Below are 23,547 nucleotides of genomic sequence, written 5' to 3' on the forward strand. Positions count from 1 at the left end.
TGTTTCCCATGATTTCCTGAAGGCAGCCTGAACCACAACTTGTTCAGCAATACATTCTGAGTCAAACGGAAAACAGTGTTTTAGAAAAGGTCGTCCACGAGGGGGCGACGGGCCTGTCAAGGGCAGAGACCATCCCTAGCACAGGACCTGGCACACAGAGCTGCTGCGCAGGTAGCACTGATTTCCGAGCTGTTCCCACCAGGTGAGGCAAGTTCCTCTCCGAAGGAATGAGCACAACAAATTCTAAAAGCACAGGTGAATTTGAAAATGGAATTTGGTCTAAACTTGCCCACCAGTAAGATCTTATAAACCACTGAAATCCATCTCTCTCACACCAAAGTTATCTAGGTCAAGTGTTGACTATGACTGTCAATAGTCTGGCTCACGTTAATTTCATACAACAGACATTGTTTGAAATAAAAGAAGTCCATGCACTAAAGCCTGTCAGGGTGTTTCTGCAGGGCAGTGTCCCATCAGGGACCGGAGGACAGCAGCAGCCACTGCCTCCTGGGTCCGGGGCCCACCTCCAGCCCTGACACTCAGTCTCTATGGCTTTGGAGGCACACAGTGCTTCTGTCTGCATCCCCAGCGCAAAGAGGGCAGGGGTACACCAGATGGCTCTGTAGGTCTCCGTTAAATACACTGGTATGGTCACCCCGTATCTGAACTCGGAGGATGTGCTCCCACACCACGCAGCATCTTCACACACTCCTGGCAACTTTAATTTCTATATTAGATAAAAGAAGTAGAGCGTCTAATACTGGAAATTAGAAGTCAGTTATTATTACCTGCAACTAATGATTAGTGTTATCGGGGATATCCAAAAGAAACAACTAAAAAATAAAGTTCTTAAAGGGAAATGCATTAAGGTACCTTTATAAAAACATTAAAAATTAAAAGCATAAAACAAACCTAATTATGATAAATGCAAAATAGATAACTATATAATGGGAGACAATGAGAACTACCTCAGCCAGCTGTGGTGGCACACAGCTCTAATCCCAGCACTCTGGAAAGCTGAGGTAGGAAGATGCCAAATTCATACCCAGCCTGGGCAATGCAGTGACCTAGACAGACCCTGTTTCAAAATAAATCATTTTTAGAAGAGCTAGGGATGTAGTTCAGTGCAAAGGCCTAGGTTCAATACCCAATATTCCCCACCACCACTGCTGGAAAAAAAACAAGTTTGCCAAATTTAATTAAAATTGTAAAAGCTTAAAAAAAATCTCTGAACAGAGAAATAAAAGACAAACAGAGGTGTCTTTCTTTTGGATAAAAAGGTTCAGAATTGTAGATGCCAGATCTTCCTAAATTAATCTAGTGATTCAATGCTAAACAAAATGTCTTTTTTTCCTTCGGTACTGAGGATCAAACTTACAACCTTGCACTTGCCAGGTAGGTGCTTATGCCACTGAGCTAAATCTCCCAGCCAACAAAATAACCTCTTAACATGACACCAAAGGTCATCTAGAAAAAGCTTACATACAACAGTGAAAATACCCTTCCCATCCCCAAAAATGAAGAAATATAAGCCTGACAGCACTGAACATTTACCAGGCACTTCAATGCATGTTGGGCATTTTAAGTATCTCATTTGCTTACCGCAGTCCAAATAATACCAGAGTAGTGTCTGAATTTACAGAAATTAGAGAAGTAACCTGCCCAAAGTACAGAGCTGCAAAGTGGCAGAACCAGAACTCGATACCAAATACTATTCCCCAGAGTTCCACATTTCAGATCAACCAACCAGAGAATCCAGAAAAAGATCCAACCATTTTGAAGATTTCACTTATTTTAAAAAATTCAAATTAACAGGAAATAATTAAGAAGTCCCTGACTAGCTGGATATTTTCATCAAAATAAATTACTGGTTGGTCAAAAATTTAAAGAAGAGGAAGAAAAGGGTAAGAAAAACCATGAAAGCATCCTAATTTCAAAGAAAATACTGGTAAAGATGTTATGGTCCTGGAATAAAGGCAGGCTGACAATCAGGATACAAAACTCAAAATCTATGTAAAAATTATGACAAAATTGATTACATAAAAACATTAACTTTCTCCTGTAATACCAGCTACTCAGATGGCTAAGGCAGGACCACCATAAATTCAAGGCCAGCACAGACAGCTCTGAAAGGACCGGTCTCAAAGTAAAAAGCAAAAAGACAGGTTCGGGATGTAGAGCAGGTAAAGGCCCTGGTTCAATTCCCAGATAGATAGATAGACAAATCGAAGTGACAAAAAACAATTACCGTATTTAAAGTAAAAACAAAACCAAAAAAGTTTCCTTACACTTCTACAGGATTTCAAATAGTAAAAAAAAGACCACAAGTCAAAGGAAATATAAATGGTTGATAAATACTTGAAAGCATTCAACCTCATTCAAAATAAAGGGACACAATCAAAATGACAAACTACTAGTTTTCCATTAATCACCACGGCAAAAACTAAATGATGAGGTAATTATGAGATGTCATGGCAGGCCCAGGGGGATGAGAAGGAATTTGAAAATCACTGTCAAGACTTTGAATACAGAAGGATGAATTTGTTCAATGACTATTATACAGGAAGATGTGCATTACAGTTCCCTGCAACATCAAAAATAAAAAGGCAGCCAGATGTGCTGATTATCTTGTAATCCCAGAACCCTGGGGAGCTGAGGCAGCAGATCAAGCCTGGGCAACTCACTGAGATCCACAATTACAAATGATGCAGCTCAATGTGAAGACCTGGGGTTCAATCCCCAGCACCAGAAAAAAAACTGAAAACCCAAAGGTCCACCAATAAGATCTAGGTAAAAAATTTTAAGTTCATCATAGAACTCAATGCTATGGCTATTTCTTTACAAATCTATACAGGGCCAGCAATAAAGATCAGTGGTTGAGAATTTGCCTGGCATGCATAGGTAGTGGACTGAGTCTTGCCCCCCAAAAAAACCTTAAAAGTAAACAATCTATATACTATATACAATAATTAAAAATACTTGGCATATTAAAAGGATAAAATGTTGATCCTAGTACCAAAAAAAAAAAAAAGATAAAATACTAAAAGAGAAACACACACACACACACACACACACACACACACACACACACACACAGAAAAGTTCTGGGAAACTACTCAAAAACCTATTAGTAGTGACTGCCTCTCCAGATCCAAGTGAAAGTGGAGAAATGGGAAAAGAACATTACTTCTTACTGCTTGGATATATCTGAATTTTTTCCAAACACATGTATAATTTCAAGCACTTTTTAAAAAAATGAAACTCAAGGGCCAGCAATACAGCTCAGTGGCACAGCACCTGCCTGGCAAGTGCAAGGTTGACAGTTTGATCCCTGGGACTAAAAAATGAAAAATTAAAAATGAACTCAACAAAAGATTATCTCGCATTGAATAATAAAGACACAAAGTTCCAGGTAGGTTTTTTTTTTTTTTCAAACATTTACTGAACACAAACACCATTTTTCCTTTTACACAGTAAGATCATTAAGTTTCAGACTAGCTGAACTATTAGGACTGTCAATTGCCATGAAATTAAAAATGATTCCACATATCACACTCAAATAGAAAATACCATGCAATGCATAAATCACTGAGACCTCTGGTGTAGTCAGCAAGTTTACTGTTTATTAAAGTCACATAAATGGTTTGACAAAAGTGCACGATAGAATGACATCACCGGCATGTTATAAATCACAGTGAATTACTAGAACACAACGAAGTAGTCCCTCTCCATGGAGGTCTGCAGAATGGGGTGAATATTATAAATGGTCTTTGCAGTGGGTTAGGCCAGTCAAGTTTTATTCCCCACCATGTACCTCTGAAAGACTGATTAGGAAAGCTGAGGCTTTTCCCCTCATCCCTTCTCCTCTACCAATTAATCACTAAGCAACCACGAAAAGGCCATGCACAAATTTTACAACACTTGATTAAGAATAGATATAAAAAAAAAAACCTGTTTATTGCACTGCCTGGCAAGCTCACACCTTCGCTCCGTGTTCTGATCAGGCCATTCATCACATGACCCCTGAAAGAGAGGCTGTAAGTAATTTAGCAGTATTCACCCCTGCACACACATCAAGAAACACCCTGGTGACCATCGAGTCACTGTCCTTCCCCTACACAGCAACACGAAGGTACACTCCACAAATCTAGGACCAAAAATTAACATGTCACCAATATCAGAGCGGTATCTGTTTCAGGTCCTGCAGCTGGGGGAGGAGGGGGCATGGTACAGCCCAGCCCATCAGGTTGGGGTGAGTCTAACAGAGGCGTCTCAGAAAGCCCTGCAAGGTGGAGACATACTTAAGGAGGCGCCTACTACTCTCAAGAGATGACCTCTAGAACAAAGCCATGCATTTTCAGGGTAGGAATGAACACAGCTTAAAACCCTGTGGACTAAAATTTTTAATAGAGCAAAAAGGCAGAGTTTTGTGTTCTTTAACCTCTTTTAATGTTATAGTCAATAAGAAGCAATAATATTCATCGGTGCACTGACATATCTGGCTGGCCTGAAAAGGAGTATATCAGAGTTTTACAGAAAATCTAAGAGCTAGGCCTTAGACTTCCATCTCTCTACTCACTACACAGCTGGCTGCTTCTAAACCTGCACGCTATAATCCAGGGTCCAGCAACTCACTCCTCATGCTGCCCCACTCCAAAAAAAAAAAAAAAAAAAAAAAAAAAGATTATTCTGCTTGATAATCTAAAGTAGTCTTGTTCACAAAGTAGCTGCCTTAACTACGATGAAAACTTAACAGGATATTGTTCCCCTGACATTTTAATTTGCAGAAACATTTATCAAATAGCATTGGCATTTAGGGAGCTGCTGCTCCCAAGTCCTATTTGACTTCCAACAATGCCATCATACCTAAATCCTCACAATCACCGACCACGGGCTGACTGGCAGGAAAGTGAGATGAAACCCATCTCAGAAACCAGCGAGACCAATGCCTGCCGGTGCCTCCTCTGGTTTGTCTGTCTCAAGTTCCCACAGCAAAGTCCCACAGGCTGCTGGGCTCTGGCCTTCCAGGGTAGACCAGACGAAACAGTGCTGCCAGCTCGGGTCTTATGTGAAAAGGTTACCCCTTCTTATCAACCCACAGGATGGATTTGCTGCCCACTCCTTGACTTCTATAAATGCAAATTCAATTTCACCAACTCCACTGAAAGCAGAAAACCCACCTACATTTCACAGGATTTGTAAATGAAAGCTTCCACCCATGCCTTAGTTACTCCAGATTTATGACAATTCCCAAGCAGGGCACAGAAGTCTTGAGCAAATCTGTAACACTATCAAGGAACAGTCACAATTCAAAGCATAATTCTATTAGTAATAAACATCAAAAGTAAAAGTGGCTACAAAATGAAGAGAGTTTAGTGTTCTCAGTGTGCTGAGACACAGAACTTCACCTTTCTTACCTATTCATTTTCCTTTAAAAAATTATGTTTATGAAAGATTTGGCTAAACACATTTTAAAATAATTCTACAAAAAGCAAATGGAGCCGGGGATTTAGCTCAGTGGCACAAGCGCCTGCCTGGCAAGCGTGAAGTCATGAGTTCAATCCCCAGTACGAGGAAAAAAAAAGCAAATGTAGATCAACTGTTTCAAGAATGGCTTTATCTTTCATAATCAGTATTTGGATTGATACTACAAGACAGAATTAAATCCTTAGCAAGAGAGTGCACAATGTACGACTACACGATAGTTTTTTAAAAATCCAGTTACCATTACCACACTTCATGGTTTGTTCTGCTACTTCACACTTCTCCAACTTGGTCAGTATTTCAGTCAGCAGGACTTACTTTCTTTGACACACTCAGTCTTCCCTTCTCCTAAACTGTCATTAAACTGATGTCTGCATATGTACACATAATTATCCTCATTTTATAAATGAGTAATGTCTAACTCAGTGCTGGCCCTGGGCAGCCAAGGGGATGAAATGTGTTATTAAAACATGCAACATCACCTGATACTTTAAGTTTGGGCATTTAAAAATCATATACATTAAAAATGAAACCAACTGAATACCAACTATCAAGCCCTTCCTCACACTGTTAAATATGCGGACCTTGTAGCCTGAAAGAGTCTGCCCTGAGCCATGAGAAGTGCATTTTTTCTTTCAGGCCACTGAGAGTTGCCAAGAGAAAGGTACAATATTTCCTTGATTCACACCAGGAAGATCATCAGTAATATCCAGATTAGGATGGAGTTTTGGGGGGGGGTTGTTTTGTTTTTTAAGGAAGGGTCTCACTATATAGGTCAGGCTGGCCTCAAACACACAGCAGTCCTCCTGCCTCAGTCTCTTGAGTGCCAGGATTACAGGCTTACACCACTGAACCCAGCCAGAACTCATTTTAACACCTCCCTTTTAGGCCATTCTGAAACCCCTCCTCTTAAAAATCTCAGATTGGGCAAACAGAAATCTATTATCACGATAGAATTTATATCAAAATATTCCTAGTTGAAGCAAGAAGACATACAGTAGAAAGACGGCACCTGTATCATACATCTTGGGGGAAGAAGTTTTTAAAGATTCCCCTTCCACCCAGCAAGGATTTCATTGCATGGGGTTATCTCTATTTAAGGCCCTAGGTGCTGATTTTGGCTTCGTCACTGTTTTAACACTGAGCCAACTGCAACCTTTCTCTTGTATTTTACAAAGCAATATCCTTATGTGAAATGGCAAATTGAAATCTTGTGTTTTAAAGTTTACATCCTTATAATGCGTTTCATTAAAGAAAAAAAGCTGCAGGTCTTCACTTACAGTACCATGCACTATGAGTAGCTAAGGCATTCATTTGGCACTAGACAGAAAATTAGAGATAGCTAGCTTTACTTTCATTATCATTTTTCACATCAATAGAAACAGGTGTGTACCTTTTGTTTGAATTCCTACTATTCTTTAATCACAGAATGCTCTTTTAGATTACAATTTAAAATGTTACTGTTAAAACAAAAAAATGCAAAGACCTCTGTATGGCCTGTTAGAATAACTGACACCTTGGTAGAAAATTTTGCAGCTGCATCAGAATACCTTTCAAGTAGTACTGAGAATTGTATCATCATCAAAATCACTCAATTTTCATATATATATACCAGACTAGTGATTTTCTACCTCTTATAATGGACTACAAAGTGAAAAAAATGTTTTAATATCCTGGCTTCTTTTCATCAGTCATAAACACCTTACTAGGGAAGCACATACAATGCTCTCAGGGAGAAGTGTTTCCAAATTTTAAGATATAACATGAAAAGAAACAGAGAAGGGGACAAAAAGCAAGTGTAGGACTACACTGTGATGACTTGTTTCATAAGAAAACATGGCATTCATCAGGTCTACCCATCTGCGAGGTGAATCAGACGCAGCTGGCTGCAACTTGGATGTATTAGGTTAGAACAGAAACTTTGAAACATTCAAGCCTAAAGGCAGAGCCTCTTGAAATTCTCTGAGAAGGCTGGTTTAAGATTACTACCACTTTGAACACACTATGCGGTACAATGCGGTGACTTTAACTTTCTGAATTTGCAGCTATTATTACACTAGCACTTTGTTCAGGCTACTGGATAACTATATCTTTTTAAGTTCTCTTGCTGGTACAATCTATGGTCTCCTTCCACACACATGGTGGAAGAGTGAAGACTATCACAGTATGCCATGTGCACAACACTTGGACCTCCCACTGCTTTCAGCCTTCCCTGTTGGTTCCTTTTCTTCATGAAATCCTCAAACTGCTGCATGGAAAACAACAGACATAGGTTTAACAGGAATACTACTGTAGGCAGCTGTTTAAAACACTTTGAACTTCAAATCATAAACATTCCTTATTATATAAACAAAGCATGTATATCTGTTTCTTCAAAAAAAGAAAGACCAATAAGAAACTGACAGTCAAACCCCTTAGATTACAGTTACACCTAAACAATGTGGCTTGGTTTAAAGTGGATCTGAAATCAATTATCCAATGAGGTGAGGAGGCCAAAGACAGAACGAGTGGAGGATGGGTTGAGAGGAAGGAGGGTGGAAAGAAAAGCACAATTTATGAACACATAATTCTATTGTCTGTGATTAAAGTACTTTACTTTTTAGCACCACATTAAACGATGTTACATATCTAGTCACTTAATGAAATCCAACAAACTCTTCAAGAGTTCTGGGGATCTGGTCTTGGTAGTTAATGTCATTGGCCCGAACTGCTCGGGCAGCCAGGCACTTGAGACTCATCTTCATTTGAGTTTTAAGCAGTATTTCTGACACCCCGGTTGTACTTTTGTCCAGCGGAGTCTTGTTCTGCTTATTTGTCATGTCGGTGTGAGCGCCTGCCTCCACCAGGCTGATGATGATAGAGTGCAAGGTCAGAAAGTCACTGATGGGCCTGTTGTACTGGACAATGATGTGAAGGGCGCTGTTGCCCTCGTTGTCCACGGCATTCACCTCCGCACCGCAGTCCAGCAAGAGCTTGGTGACTAGTGCATTGGGGAAGCTGCAGACGTCGTTAGTGTGGAAATCGTCAACAGGGGTGTTAGAGTTGACGGCCAGATGCAGCAAGGTGAAACCTTCCCGAGTTCTGGGGTCGAGGTGAATCAGGTTGTAGATCTGCTTGTTAATTTTGCACTGATCTTCCTCACTGCACTGCGTTTTGGTGGAAATGCACACTAGATACAGAAAGGTGTAGAGATTACATTCATAGTTGTCCATGGCACTGTGGACATCCGCATCGGGGATATTTTTTACCCTGTTCATACTCTGTTCTATTTCCAAGACGCTGCATCGCAAGACACACTCTATGTCTGGGGCCTTCACAGTTTCATTCAAATGGATCATCTGTGAGAAAACTTGAGCAAACCGCAGAAGATCCTTATGCGTGTTCCTGTTGCCTTTCTGCCTGAGGTGCAGGGCATGAAGCCACAGCTTGATACACTGCTCGAACTCCATGTTATCTGCATACACAGCGCCCCTGTAAATGATGGGGTGGGAAACATCAATGTTGTCAGCACCTAAAATCCGTTCCCGAACTATAAGGCCTTCCATGTGAAGAGCGTCTCTGTCCTGTCGAATGGACTCCAGTTCCTGAGGGTTTCTACATTCAGTTCTGTTCCCATAGGCATGGATTGGTGGGAGAACCTCTTTTTCAAGAACGTTATCGCCATCTTGAAACCTCTCCAACATGGCTAAGTACAGATAGTGGTACGTCTTCATGATGTCATAGTTCTCACGGTCATTTGCAAAGGAGGCACCCAGGAGTTCCAAAGCTTCAATCCGACTCCTCCGGTCACAGTCGGCATGCGAGAGCAGCAGTTCCACAACGTCAGCTTTACAGCTCTCGGCAGCTACCTTCAAAGGTGTCATCCCGTGGCCGTTCACCACGATCGCAGCTCGCCACTTGATCAGCTCTTTCACAATGTCGATGTGCCCGGCCTCCGCTGCAAAGTGCAGCGCGGTGGCCCCGCAGTGTGCTTTCGCGTTGGGGTCAGCACGCTGTTCCAGAAGGTACCTGACCACGTCCGTATGCCCCTTGTATGCCGCAATCATTAGGCAGGTGTTGTCATACTTGTTGGCGATGCTGATGTTGGCATTGTTCTCCACCAAGTATTTCACAATGTCCAGCCTGCCATCGAAACACGCCGCACGCAGTGGCGTGGAGTTCGTCACTGTGGTGTGGTTCACATTGGCTCCGTGGCTGACTAGAAGTTTAACAACTTCAAAGTGTCCTGCTCCCGCAGCACACCAAAGAGCAGTGGCACCGTCAATGACATACCTAAAGGGGAAAAGAACACACGGTTAGATGATGGAGGCCGCACACTCTACGTGAGTGTAAGGTCACATTTATCGGCATGACCGAGCACTCGTTCTTCAGAACACTAACAAAACATCAGCTTTGGTGAAAGCAAAAACAGGCGACTTCAGCAAAGCACTCTGCGTAGCACTTGTACTTGGTATGAGCACAATAAATGTATTTTTATCATTTTATTTCTTTTTGTTTGTTTGTTTGTTTGTTTTGTCTTTTTCCTTCTTATTGGTACCGGGGATCGAACTCACCACGATTGCCTGCTTGCAAGGCAGGCGCTTATGCCGCTGAGCTAAATCCCCAGCCCCTTAAATTTTTTTTTTTTTTTAAAACCGGTAGCAGGGATCGAACTCACGACTGCCGGCTTGCAAGGCAGGCACTTATGCTGCTGAGCTAAATCCCCAGCCCTATCATTTTATTTCTAATGATACATTAGAAATGTATCACTAAAAAATGTGTACTTTTATTCCTAAAGTACACATTTTTTTAAAAAAAACTAAAAAATCATTTTCTGTAGCAATGGTAATATCTCAGAAAACAGGGAGGAAGCATAAGAAGGCTGTGACACCCTTGCTACTACACTGACACATTGCTCTTAAAACCACAGCTCACTCTGCCCTCAGTCTCCTCAGCAGTCTCCAGGTAACACTTTTGCTCTGGGGAAAGTGACCCCAGATCCTGCATTAACACTGTGTTAGAGTCTGCTCTAAGAAAAAACCATGAAGCAGATAATCTTGCTCCAAAAGTATCTAATTAGCAAATCAAAATTATACTTACTCTACTGTAACAAAGAGTGAAACAGTTACTCTTTCATACAATACAGAGCAACCACATAACCAATGCTGAGCAAATGCTGACAGGGGGATCTAGCCCACATAACACCGCATTTACATAGCTGTCAGCAGGGTTAAAATGAAGGTACCAGTTACTTCTGGGGAGGGTGTGGTCTTAGATGTCAAGATATATTATCTTTGGGGGACATACTGAATCAGCGACTTTATCAAACTCAGACGATCACTTTGTAAAATTTTACGCACTTGCAATGAATGCATTTTCCTGAGTATGTCATACCCATGTTAAAAGGTTTAAATATATATGCATATATGTGTATTTGTATATCCTGTGCATCTATGTGTATCCCTAAAGCAAACCATTATGGGAGGGAATATTAACTGCAAGAAAAAACTAGTAATTTGGAAAAAGTACACAGATTCCCTTACCTGATATGACTGGGCTTTGTGCTTACTGAACATCTTATGCGCGCTGCATCTGCTACTTAACACAAATTCATCTCCTGCTAGTAGGCCAATCTTTTCAAACTTTTCACTTCTAATTTTCCCCTCATCTCAGTTTCCCAGTTTAATCCTACTTACTGACCATAAGACCGAAAAAATAGATGTTTGCTGAATATTCAGGTCTACAAGGCCAGAATCAGTAAGAATATGTGAAAAGTTTAAGAGGAAAAGTCAAAAAGCATCACTCATTGGAGCAACTGAGCAAGAAAATCAAAACTCTCACTAGTGAGCTGTTCACCCTACAAACTTATCTCATAACCCAGGTCAAATCTTATCCCCCATGAAGCAAAAAAAGAAAAAAGGTGCCACTTCACTGTTTCTACGGTGTGAGTGTGGCAGTGCCTCCCATACCCGGATGTTCCCAATGTGCTGGTGTCACGGGGAAGGGACTTTGAGGAGTGTCCCAGCCACGAGGCGCCCCCTCACCAGAGGCAGCAACAACTCCCCCTCCTTCTGGAGGAAACAGCCCTACCAGAAAGGGAACCTTCTGGCACCTTGATTCCTAGACCTTCCAGTCTCCAGAACAGTAAGAAATAAATGTCCACTCTTTATGAAATTATAAGCCTTGGTTATTTTGTTACAGTAGCACAAAAAGGACTAAGACATACAAATACTATAGTTCAATCCCCATTAACCCCATCACAAAAAAGCTACCCTTATTACTTTTGCTAAAGTTAAAATATTTTATAACAAATCAAGCAATTACTTTTTAAATTTCAATTGCTGACACAATGTTTCTAAGCAAAAGTCTCCCCACGAACCACAGTTCGGGGGGGGGGGGGGCGGGGCTGGGGATTTAGCTCAGCGGCATAAGCACCTGCCTTGCAAGCAGGCGGTCGTGAGTTCGATCCCTGGTACCGGAAAAAAGAAAAGAAGAAAAAAAAAAAAAGAACCACAGTTGCCTATGGGGAGGACAGTAACACTGCCTATAAAGAGGCCTGAAGCCAGGCAAGGTGGCACATGCCTGTACTGCCAGCACTCTGGGAGGCTGAAATAGGAGGATGCAAAGTTAAGGCTGTCTCAAGATAAAAACGAAAAAGGGCTGGAAATGTAGTTCAGAAAAGGACCTCACTTTAGTCCCAGTGTGAGGAAAAAAAGGGTGGGGGCTCAAAGATACCAGAAATTTCTTTATGTGGGTGCCAGCCACATGGATACAGATTAGGGGAAAATGTTTATCAAACTGAATACTTAGGGTCTGTGCACTTTACTGTACACAAAATAAACCTTCAAAAAGTTAGAAGCTTTTGGAAGTTTCTTTTAAAATTTTTTTGATGCCATTTGATCTAAGGATAATGCCATTTGGTTTGCTAAGTGGCACAGTGCTTGCTTGCCATGCACAAAACCCTGGATTCAACCCCCAACACCACCAAAAAAAGTGCCACTTTATTGTTCATAGTTTTCTGGCTTTGCTTTTTAATGAAGAACCACTAGGGCTGGAGCTCAGTGGTAGAGTGCTTACCTAGTACATAGACCCTGGGTTCAATCCCCCACACCAGTAAAGTAACATATTACAGCAGTAATGTTTTAATAGTTCTAACTAGCCAGACATGGTGGTGCACGCCTGTGATCCCAGCACTCAGGAGGCTGAGGCAAAAGGATTGCTGCAAGCTCAAGGCTAGGCTGGGCAACACGGAGTTCAAACCTGGTCCGAATTATATAGTGAGACTGTCTCTAAAACAAAAGAAACAAAAAACAAAAATTCTTACTAGACTTTTGCAGTTTGGTTTAATTAAAATTTATTTATTACATCTTTGCCATGATTATATATGAAGCTCAATAAAAATTATTTCACTGTTCAAAACTATCACTTGCAACAATATCAGAAAAATATCAGTATCTAGTAATAAACCAATGAAAAATATGTAAGACTTACACACTAGAAACTACAAAAGAGTCTTGAAAAAAATAGCAGAAAACCTAAAAAACAGAAAAATAATTCATGTTCATGGTTTAGGAGATTCAACAGTGTTCAGATATAAATTTTCCACAAAAATCACCTGTATATTCCATATACTTCAAATCAAAATCCCAGCAGGTTGCGTGTGCGTGTGTGTGGTCACATGTAAGTGCATATATAAAGTGACAAACCAATTCTAAAAAGTACATGGAAATGCAACCAAAGATAATCTTGAAGAAAGAACAAACTTAGAGAACAAGATAATTCAGACAAGTGTCACTAGGACAAGGACAGAACAATATATCAACAGAATAACAACAAAAATTCTCTAGAAATAGACACATGCATAGTCGTTTGATTTACAGCAAAGATAGAAAATACAGTCTTTTGAACAAATACTGCTGAAGCAACTACATAATCTGCATGGGAAATTAGCTCTGACTCCTACCTCACATTATATACAAAAGTTACAGTAATAACTGGGGCATGCTGGTATACACCTGGGAGACAGAGGCAGGACAATCACAAGTTCAAGCCCAGTCCAGGCAACTTAGCAAAACACTGCCTCAAAATTCAAAACATGAAAGAAAAAAAAAAAAAAGGAATTAAAAAGGCAGGGAGTATAACTCAGTGCAAGTGCAAGGTACTGGGTTCAACCCTCAGTAGCATGGGGGGATAAACAGTAATAGTGATTCAGACCTTCAATGTAAAAAGCGAAGACTGGGCTGGGGATTTAGCTCAGCGGCATAAGCACCTGCCTTGCAAGCAGGCGGTCGTGAGTTCGATTCCTGGTACCGATAAAAATGAAAAAGACAAAAAAAAAAAAGCGAAGACTGAGTTTCTTTGGAAAGTCACCCTGGGGGCTGGGGGTTTAGCTCAGCAGCATAAGCACCTGCCTTGAAAGCAGGCAGTCGTAAGTTCGATCCCGGGTACCGATAAAAAGGAAAAAGACAAAAAAAAAAAAAAAAAAAAAGAAAAGTCACCCTACCTTAACAACTTTGGGACTGAACATGATTACTTGAACAGAATCTTAAAATATATGTATATTCACCATAAAAGAAAAAACGCTTATTATACTTTATTAAAATTAAGAATTCTAATTACCGAAAGACATCACTGTATTCTTTTTTGGTCTTTTTGAGACAGGGTCTCTCTATGCAGTTCAGGCTGCCTTTGAGCTCACTTTGTAGCCCAGGCTGGTTTCGAACTTGCAACGATCCTCCTGCTTCAGCCTCCCAAGTGCTGGGATTACAGGCGTGAGCCACCATACCCGGCTTTGACATCACTGTATTCTAAAACTGAGTAAGCAATCCTTTCACCAAGAGAAGTCCCTGCAATAGATACCCATGACAAATTAAAAAAAAAATCAGGCAATGTCTTTTTAAGAAAGAGGTTAAATACTAACAAGTGTACTTCACAAAGTACCCAAATAACCCAATACACAAAAATGTTCAAAATAATTTATCACCAGAGAAATGCAAACTAAAACTAATAGTGACCAGTAACACCCTAGAAGTGACTGCAATGCTGTGTGTGGCCTAGGATGTGAGCGACAGATGCTCTTGTTGCTGGAGGGAACGGCGGCCATGAGGTGAAGTGCTTGGCTATCCATTAGTTACACACATGTCTGCTTCAGGACCTGGGAACTGTACTCCTTGAGATGCCAAAGGGAAATTACTGCAAATGTTCACCAAAAGAAATACACAGGAACGTTCATAACAGTTTTTCATAACAGGTAAACACTGAAAACAACCAAAGTATCCATTAAGAAAAAAATGCAGACTACATAACATTGAAAACAATTATTGATGTAACAACATGCTGCATCTCATGGATACTGGGTTTGGCAAAACAGAGGGCAAAGACACAGAATAAAGGTCTGATTTCATTTAGAGGAAATTCAAGTACAGGTAGAACTAATCTGTGGCAACAGAAGTCCAAATAATCATTACTGGCGCTGGAAGAAGTGACAGAAAGGGACACAGGGAATTAGGGTGATCCCAATAATTTACACACTGACCTAGAAAGCAAGCAAAAAGATGTACACTTTAGATTCATGCACTTTACTAGATATATTATTATTATTAGATTATTAGACACATCCAAAATATGTAATTAAAAGCAAATGAGGCACAAATGACTTTAAAGAAAATAGTTTAAATTAATACAAATATTTTTTTTTTGTCAGTACTGGGGATCGAACTCACGACCATACGCTTGCAAGGCAGGCACTTATGCCACTGAGCTAAATCCCCAGGCCTGAATACAAATAATTTATATCAAATACATTCAATGTGTCAAGCACTACAATTACTGCTTAATATGCAATATATCTCATTTAATCCTCAAAACCACCTCACACAAGTAGATACTAATACTACAGAATAGGGCCTGTAGGTTTATAGGAGATCAAATAAACGAAAGTATGTGAGGGGCCAAGGGTGTTGCTCAGCGAGGATATTGCCTGGCAAGCACAAGGTTGAGTTCAATCTCTGGTACAAAAAAAAAAAAAAAGTACTTCGAGTACTATTAAGTGCACCAAATGGAAGGAAGGACAGTATCATGGTTCAAAGATTTGTTTCCATTTACAGGGTATTAGGCCAGGGATATAGCTTAGTGGTAAAAGTGCCTGCCTGATAAGTGCAAGATCCTGAGTTCAATTCCTGATACAAAAAAAAAAAAAAAAAAAAAAACACCATTTTGAATATTTTTTCAAACTGATTATTAATGTCACCTATCAAATAAATACATACATAACATATGGTTATATTGTTAGGGTTAACAACGTTTCCTTGTACTGGTTTTCAAGACTATGAAAGTCTTAACATTATATGAGTCTAGACAATCTAAAACTCAAGAAATGTTATCCTAAAATAGCACTCGTGTACATTAGTAATTAAGATTTACCCTTTTAAAGATGAAAAATGAGACAAAAGTTACAATATATTTCTGACTTCAAACTTTAAAAATCTGATATAAAAGTAAAAAGTAAATTACAAATTTGTACTTCACTTGGTTTTTGGTATCAAGACTCAATGACGACCTCCTGCATGCTAGGCAAGAACTCTCCACCCACCCCACACTGAGCTATACCCTTAGTCCCTGCTTTTAGTTTTTATTACAGACTATTTGGTTAGGTTAATATTTTTCTTGGTATAGTCTAATAACTTCCATTATTTTCCTTTGATGACAGAAGCCTCACAAAAGTGACAATTACCTGCTAGCCATGAGGGTGACACCTATAATTCTAGCTACTCAAGAAGCTGAAACGGGACAATCACAAGTTTGAGGCCAGCCTGGGTAATTTATAAACCTATCTATAATATTCTGCTGTCTATAAAATCTAGTCAATTGATAAGACTATGTTGTTTTGAAGCAAGATACTAAATGCATTTAACCTATTATAAAGATGTAGTGAGTCTACTGAGATATTTACTAAGTCCCATGAAAGAAACACCATATAAAACAGTGACCTTTCTAGTCTCAGTCAAATGCAGCGCAAATTCTCTATTATATGTCTCATAGGGCCGAGGATTTAGCTCAGCGGCATAAGCGGCTGTGTGGTGAGCCTGCAGTCATGAGTTCGATCCCCAAAGAAACAAAAAAGGATAAAATCAGTGTATGTTTCGTAATTTAAAAACACATAATCTGGGGCTGGGGATTTAGCTCAGCGGCATAAGCGCCTGCCTTGCAAGCAGGCAGTCGTGAGTTCAATCCCCGGTACCAATAAAAAGGAAAAAGACAAAAAAAAAAAAAAACAAACAAACACGTAATTTGATATTCACCTGGTCAAACAAAAAGTGCAACAGACCACAGAAAGTTTTCACAATAAGACATAACATTTCTCATGTTTGTTATCCAGTTACTTAGGAGGCTAAGGCAGGAGGATGCAAGTTCAAGGACACAACCTGGGCAACTTAAGAGACGCTGTCTCAAAATAAAACATAAAAAGGGCAGGGGATGTTGCTCAGTGATACATGTTGCCAAGCACATATGAAGACTGTGTTCAATCCTTAATATCACAGAGGGTTAGGGCAGCTGCAGGCCAGGTGTGATGGTGCACACCTGAGATCCCAGTACTTGGAAGCCTGAAGCAGGGGAATCTAGAGTTCAAGGGCAGCCTAGAACACACAGGGAGACCACCAAAAGAGAGACAGACAGACAGACAGACAGAGACAGAGAGAGACAGAGAAAGAATGAAAACACATCACAAAGCTGAATTCATTTCTTGGTTCAATCTGAAATGGAAACACCTGATTCAAGCATTTGAACTGGAAATAAAAACTCATTTAGTCTATAAAATCAGCCCTTTAACCAAACGTCTTAAAATCACTTACTGGCTCAAATGTATCTCCTTAAAATATGTATGTCCGATGACTTTCCGGTAACAAAGTATATATAGAAATGACCTCAAAGAGCAACTTCCTCAAAGGCTTCCCAAATGAAGTTGGGTGTGGGGCTCCCACACACCTTCCCAGGCCTGCGCACCAGCACTGTGGGGAGGAGGGACTCTGCACAACAAGCCCAGCCCGGCACCACAGCCGCCAACCTCATATAGAACCACCTCCGTACACTGCAGCCTGGCCCGCCGCAGCATTCCGGGGTGGTAGGCCATCTCCCCTTCGTTCTCGGCCACACATCTGGAGCAGCTGCCCCTCTCCAGCTGAAGGTGCTTTCACTCCCCTGATGTGATTTTCCTGCCCACTTACCTAGGTGAGTTCTGGTATGCAGGTGTGAGCCAGAAGGAAAATAATCTCAAATAATGCTTCTAAAAACTGTAAAGACAGACTCCGCTCAACGTGAGACTTCATGGAATGAAGGCCTCTTTCCTGAGACCCTATTTTAAACTGAGTTTCTAAGGTACTCAGTTTTTAGTTTCCTAAGGTACACAGACTTTTCTTTGAAAGTGGTTTTAAGGGCTGGGGTGTAGTTCAGTGGTAGAGTTCTTGCCCAGCATATGTGAGGCCCTGGGTTTGATCCCCAGAACCCTCCACCCCACAACTACATGAAAACAGTAGCTATTCTGATGTCTCTCTCATACACACACATACACATATACAACACATCAAATAATTACACAGACATAGATGCATGAGAGGAAGTTAAGAAGACATACTAAAAATAAATACAAAGCAAGTAAGAGACATTTTAAATAAAAATATTAACAATAATATGGTGAATAATTTGGCCCAAGCTTGTAATGCTGATATGCAAATAACTTAAAATTAGAAACACTAATCTACCTCAGCACACAGAGACAACCTGTCAGGACCTGCCTGGCCATTGGGCTCAAATGCCAATGAATCTAAGGTAGAGGGACCAGCTAGTGTTCAAGGCCACTGCAAGGCAGGGAGGTGGGATAGGGTAGGAGCACCTGCCTCACACACTGGAGGCCCTGGGTTCCACTCCCAGCACCACAAAACCAAAAAGCCCTAAGGGGTGAGTGTGCTTCACACTGTAAACAATGCTCAGGCTGCCACTGTCCACATCTACAAGGAGGGCAAAGTGCAACCGTCACATTTGCAAGTAATGATATTTCCCTAGTTCTAAAATGCCAAACTCATTGAGATAAATATTAGCACAGTTTCACATTCTGGTATGGGTAGGCAGCCAGGTGCCCATAAATTTCAATCCTCTTTTATTAATTGGTAAGCTCCCCACAAGCAGAAAGCTCACATTTCTTCGTATACTTAACAGAAATGTGACATAGGGTTAGGACCCCTCTAGGCATTTAATAAATAAAATGAAAACTGAACTACTCTAACATAACTGCTAATAGTCATAATTGTAATAATCCATACACTTAGATTCTAAGGCACCAAGCTGAAAATTGCAAAACTGCAGTTTATCAGTTTCTTGCTTGGTATTTTATACAAGGGCCATCACAATCTGATCTCCCCTCCTCTGTTCAGTCTCCCACAGCCTCTTTCCTAACTGTCCCAGTTTGAATCTCTTCTTTCGATAGCACTGAAACGCCTGTCATGGCAAGTACACCAGGCCACTGTCCCTCTTCCTTTTGTTGCCTTTTAAACCCACCTCAGATGTCACCTCTGTGACGCCTTCCCCTACTGTCTCACGCACAGCTTATTATTCCCCCTCCTTCTGTCCTCCCTCACTAGTCCAGAAGATTTCCACCCGTTTAAATGTCACAGCACCCACCATTACTCATTCATGTGTCTCCTCTCCCCCCACCATTGCCCTCCACTGTGGGAACACTATGTCACTCATCACTGCACACCAACTCCTATCACTGAACCTAGCACACAGTAGGTGTTCAACAAATGTTTGCTCACTGAATCTCATAATTTCTTTTCTTTTCAAACTCACGACCTAGTGATGCCAGACAGGTGCTTATGCCGCTAAGCCAAATCCCCGGCTGAATCCCATAATTTCACTGGCCAGTACGAAATATTGGACCAGGTAAAACACTAAACAGGCTCAATTCTAGTTATTCTGGGTTCTTTAACCACCTGATAGTAGCTTTTTCTGACGATCTAAGAAGACAGCAAGAAGCAAGGCCTTTCGAGGTTCTTTAGAGATCTTTGTCCTCTCCCAAGGATTCTCCCTTATCCACACAGACCTCAGCAAATTTCTTAATTCCCCACAGCTGCTGTTGCAGATTCATATCTTAGTGGATACGGGTACCGGCACAGCTGAAAAGGTACTGAGGTTCAGAGGTCACTCTGGCTTCACTCCTCCTCTAGGTGCAGGTAAGGCTGTCAGAATACAGGAAGTTAGGATACTGAAGCCAGCCAGTTAGGGAAGCAAACAAGAACTGGGTTGCCATGCACCCAAGGCTGATACCTAATTAAAATATAACACTCAAAAACATTTCCCACTCATCTAAACCAAACTAAAAAGCTTTTATTATTATATCAGCTAAAATTTAACATTGTCCTTGACATCTTTTAAAAAAAAAAAATGCTTTTTCAATCAGGTTTTAGCCAGGAAGGTTTTAAGCACGAAAACTAAAGGTACTTTTGTCTGGAGGCCACCTACCTCAAAAGAAAATGCTAAAATAGTTATGTATTGGCAGGAATCAAGAAAAACAAATACAATCAAGGAAGCAAACCCTTTATCAGCTGTAATCTGTATGACATTTCATAATCCTTCAGCACAGAAAAAAGGATAAGGTCAAAACTGACAATTCCGTGTCCAACTCAAAGGACAGATTTTAAATTATAGCAACATGGTTTTTTGAAATCCCCACCTTGAATAACAAACGATCAAGCCTCCAAACAACATAGCAGTATAACATGTAATTACAATGGCATCATCTTCTACATCAGATCTGGAGCCACTTCCACAAATATCTACCCCTCAAGGTGGAAAGCCTCAGAATTATGTCTGAAGATGTTTGACTGACCTCTTGAGAATCCCCCAAAAGGCTACAGCTGCTAGTCGTTCTGGGGGCCTATTTTTACCTAACAGCCTCTGCAAGCTTCTAAACATTTACCAGCCAACTCTCCAGTACGGGAGAGAGCTAGTGTCCAAATAACTCGGCAGAGATCTTCAATTTTAATTGCTGACCTCGTTAATTTCTGGTCTCGGTAACGACACCCAATACTGATGATACAAGCTAAAACCTGTGAAAGCAACCGCCCTTCCACTCTGCTGGTTCACGATCCAGTAAACCCACCTAGAGGGAAATAAGGGGCAGGCCGATGTGGATGGGCAGCAAAAAGTGGAAGAGAGCGTTCGCTTTGGCAAATGAAGTGGGCATAGGTGGGACTGCACGGGGTACGAAAGGAGGCGTGCGTATCCACATGGAGGGACCGAAGGAGGGAGGGACCCGTGGAAGCTGGAGTCCGAAGGTACCTACCCGTCGAAGCGGACAGTGCCAGTCTGCTGGGTCTGCACTCGGTAATGCTCTAACAGCAAGCGCACCACCTTGGCATGCCCGTTGCGTGCTGCGATGATGAGGGGCGTGGAGCGCTGCCCTCCCTGCTGGCTTACATAGCCAAGCAGGTAGCGGATGTCGCTTTCAGACCGGTTGAGCAGAAGGGCGGCCAGAGTCAGCACCTTGCCCTCACTGGCCGCCTTGTACACATAGCCAGCCAGGCCCTCCATGGCCGCCGCCAACTCCAACACCCGTTTGGTCGCCACCGCTGCCGCCGCCTTGCGCCCCCGGAGGCCGCGTCCGCCAGCGCTTCAGAGTCGGGCCCTCCTGGCCCATTCAACAGGGAGCCGCCGCCGCCGCCGCCGCCGCGCCCAGGCAGCAGCGCGGCCCGAGGAGGGCGGAGACGCGGGGGTGGCCGAGGGCCGCACGGGGCAAGTCCGCAACCAGCCCGGGCAGGGAGGAGCGCGGTCAGGGCCGCCCCCAAGGCCCCAAGCTCGGGCCCTGGGCCGAGGGCACCTCCATATGGCCGCCGCCCCGGGCCTTGCGCCGGACCCCTCCTTCCTGCAGGCTGCGACAGGCGCGTGCCCGAGCTACGGGTCGCCAGCGGGGTCCGAGAAGGGCCGCGCGCGCCTCGCCCGACCCGGTCTGAGGCCTGAAACTGCCTCCGCCTCGCCTCCGCCTCCGCCGTCCCTGGCTGGAGGAAATCCGCCGGCGCTCGCCCACCGCAGCGCTGAAGTTCTAGGTGCTTTCCTGCGCAGGATTTTGGGGGAGCCTTCGCTTGGCTGGCCCGGGGAATTGCGGAAGGCTCTGGCCAGAGCAGCGCCGGAACTTGGGGCGGGAAGAGGCGCAAGAGAGTCGCCAGCCTGGGCCAGGAGGGGCGGAGAGAGCCGGAGGAGCGGGTAAGTGTGCTGTGTCTCCTCCTAAGTTGTCCTGCTGACGTGCGAGGCCCGGGCGAACAAAGGTTCCGCTGCGTGGAGGTGGCAGCCCCAGGAGCCTCCTCGGCGCCCCCACAGGACCCTGGGGTTGCCTAGGCAGGGACGCGTGTCGAGCGACGGCGCTGAACCCGTAGGCTAGAGAGCCCACCCAACTTTATTCCGGACAGTGCACACCTTGATGCGAACTCAGCGTGGGGTGGGGTGCACCCTCCGGTTCCGCTTTAGGAAAAAGGGGGCATCCTCGAGCCCCCCAAATGTGACAAGGCATCAGAGTCTCTGCACCAGGTTCTGAAGAGGGCGCAGGAGTTCGGCCTGGCCTCCCTGGGGAGGGAATCAGTGTGTGGGGAAGATAGGGAGCCCGGAGAGCCAGGCATCCTGGGAAGGAAAGAGGGAGTACCATGGTCACACAGCAGGTCTCTAATGCTCAGCACCTCCTCTCTCTTAGTCCTCACAAGATTGTTACTAGGGTGTGAAAGGGTCGTTTAACCGGCTAATACTACAAACCTAGTGTGCGTCAGGCTCTGCTTAGTACTAGGGATTGGGTTAAGTGAGCTGCTCTCTTCTGGCCAGGAACTTTTGTTGGGAACTTGCCCAGGGGAAAGCAAACAAGAAAACAAATGACAGCCGAGCCCAATTTACCTAGTGCCTTTGCAATCGCTATGCAGGTAACGAAACAGAGTAATGGAAGTGTGGGCAGCGGGACTAATTTAGTTTGGGTGGTCAGACAAAACCTTCCTGATAGGTGACAAGAACAGAGGTGACTGTGGCAAGAGCTGACACCCAGCCCCTGACAGAGACAACAGCCTGTGGCCCAGAAAGGTTGGTATGGCAGCAGCACAGCCCCCCACAGGGAGACAGCTGAGAACGAGAGTCAGCAGCAGGCAAGTCATGTTAGGGCCCAGGGACCCATAGCAAAGGGGTTTAAATTGTACTCTGCCACGGGCCCACTTGAAGAGTTTTGAGCAGGAAAGTGACAAGGTACTATTTGTTCTGAAAAAGATCACCATGAGGCAGGTGTAGTGGCACATGTGTGTGATCCCCGCATTCAGGAGGCAGCAGGAGGATTGCTGTGAGTTTGAGGCCAGCCAGGGCTACAGAGTGAGACTGTATCAAAAAGCTAAAGAGAAAACAGAACAAAAACATTCATGATGGTCACTGTGCACAAGATACTGTGCAAAATAAAAAATGGGCCAGGCAGGAGGAGAGGCTTAGATCAGGATGGCAGGATGGAATAGAGGAGGTGGAGCTCCTGGGGATGTCACAGCATGGAAGTTACTTCCTCGTCACCGCCCCGCCCTCAAAGGACAACATCTCCCTAATGGACAAAATATATGTACTTGACTTCAAGGAACAAGTCTGTGCTCCACAGTATCATAAATTACTAGACCCCACCCTTAGCATCCTGAGAGATGAGGATGTCACCCCCTATCCCAGAACTCCTGGAGGGGTTGTGGGCCACTTCTCCTATCACTCCCATTCCACGGCAGATCCCTACACAAATGGTGGGTCTTCGCCCCTTACCATAACAAACAAAAAACAACCTTGGAAGCAATGGCTGACAATGAGATTCACTGTCTGTATCTCTGAAACACTGGTAGGCAAAGGGGACTCTGGCTGGTTTTCATCTGAAGCTTCAAAGGTGTAAGAAGATCCAGTTTCTGATGTGTTACCCCAGGCTCCTTGGCTTCTGGAGGCTTAGAAGGAACACACTCACATAGTGATCTGGGGATTTCAGATTCTGGCTCCCTTCTCTAGACTTCTGGCTCTCTCCATCTCCCTGCCCTACACCCCTTC

The 23,547-nt window shown here is 43.0% G+C and overlaps 2 protein-coding genes across 5 annotated transcripts in view; one reads left to right on the forward strand and one right to left on the reverse strand.

The window, feature by feature from the left end:
- Positions 1 to 3,601: 3,601 nt before the first annotated feature.
- On the reverse strand, positions 3,602 to 21,048 carry Fem1b (fem-1 homolog B). Of its 2 annotated transcripts, XM_063256878.1 has the most exons (3): positions 20,801 to 20,939; positions 14,083 to 14,309; positions 3,602 to 9,756 (listed from the first exon to the last, which is right to left on the reverse strand). In XM_063256878.1, exons 2-3 carry the CDS (start codon positions 14,259 to 14,261, stop codon positions 8,121 to 8,123), a joined length of 1,815 nt encoding a protein of 604 aa, XP_063112948.1. In that variant the 5' UTR covers positions 14,262 to 14,309; positions 20,801 to 20,939; the 3' UTR covers positions 3,602 to 8,120. The 2 variants fall into 2 exon arrangements, with proteins under 2 accessions (XP_063112948.1, XP_003480254.1); XM_003480206.5 differs by lacking the exon at positions 14,083 to 14,309 and having other exon boundaries at positions 20,801 to 21,048.
- The window catches only part of Cln6 (CLN6 transmembrane ER protein), a 36,698-nt gene continuing 34,197 nt past the window's right edge, over positions 21,047 to 23,547 (forward strand). For all 3 annotated transcript variants that reach the window (XR_010050007.1, XM_063256879.1, XM_063256880.1), the window contains exon 1: positions 21,047 to 21,717. Coding sequence is in view for 2 of the 3 variants with exons in the window: in XM_063256879.1 (XP_063112949.1) it covers positions 21,047 to 21,717 (671 nt within the window). In the remaining variant the exon portion in view is untranslated. The remainder of the gene's footprint in view (positions 21,718 to 23,547) is intronic.

The sequence above is a fragment of the Cavia porcellus genome, unplaced genomic scaffold, assembly GCF_034190915.1.
Source record: "Cavia porcellus strain 051 isolate PalLab524CR breed Dunkin Hartley unplaced genomic scaffold, mCavPor4.1 scaffold_10, whole genome shotgun sequence".
Classification (NCBI taxonomy): Eukaryota; Metazoa; Chordata; class Mammalia; order Rodentia; family Caviidae; genus Cavia; species Cavia porcellus.

Coding starts and splice junctions, on each gene's coding strand:
- Fem1b (XM_003480206.5), bottom strand. CDS start 21,048: ATGGAGGGCCTGGCTGGCTATGTGTACAAGGCGGCCAGTGAGGGCAAG. Junction 9,757..20,800: donor GGCACTGTCCGCTTCGACGG/GTAGGTACCTTC, acceptor TTTCCCCTTTAG/GTATGTCATTGACGGTGCCA.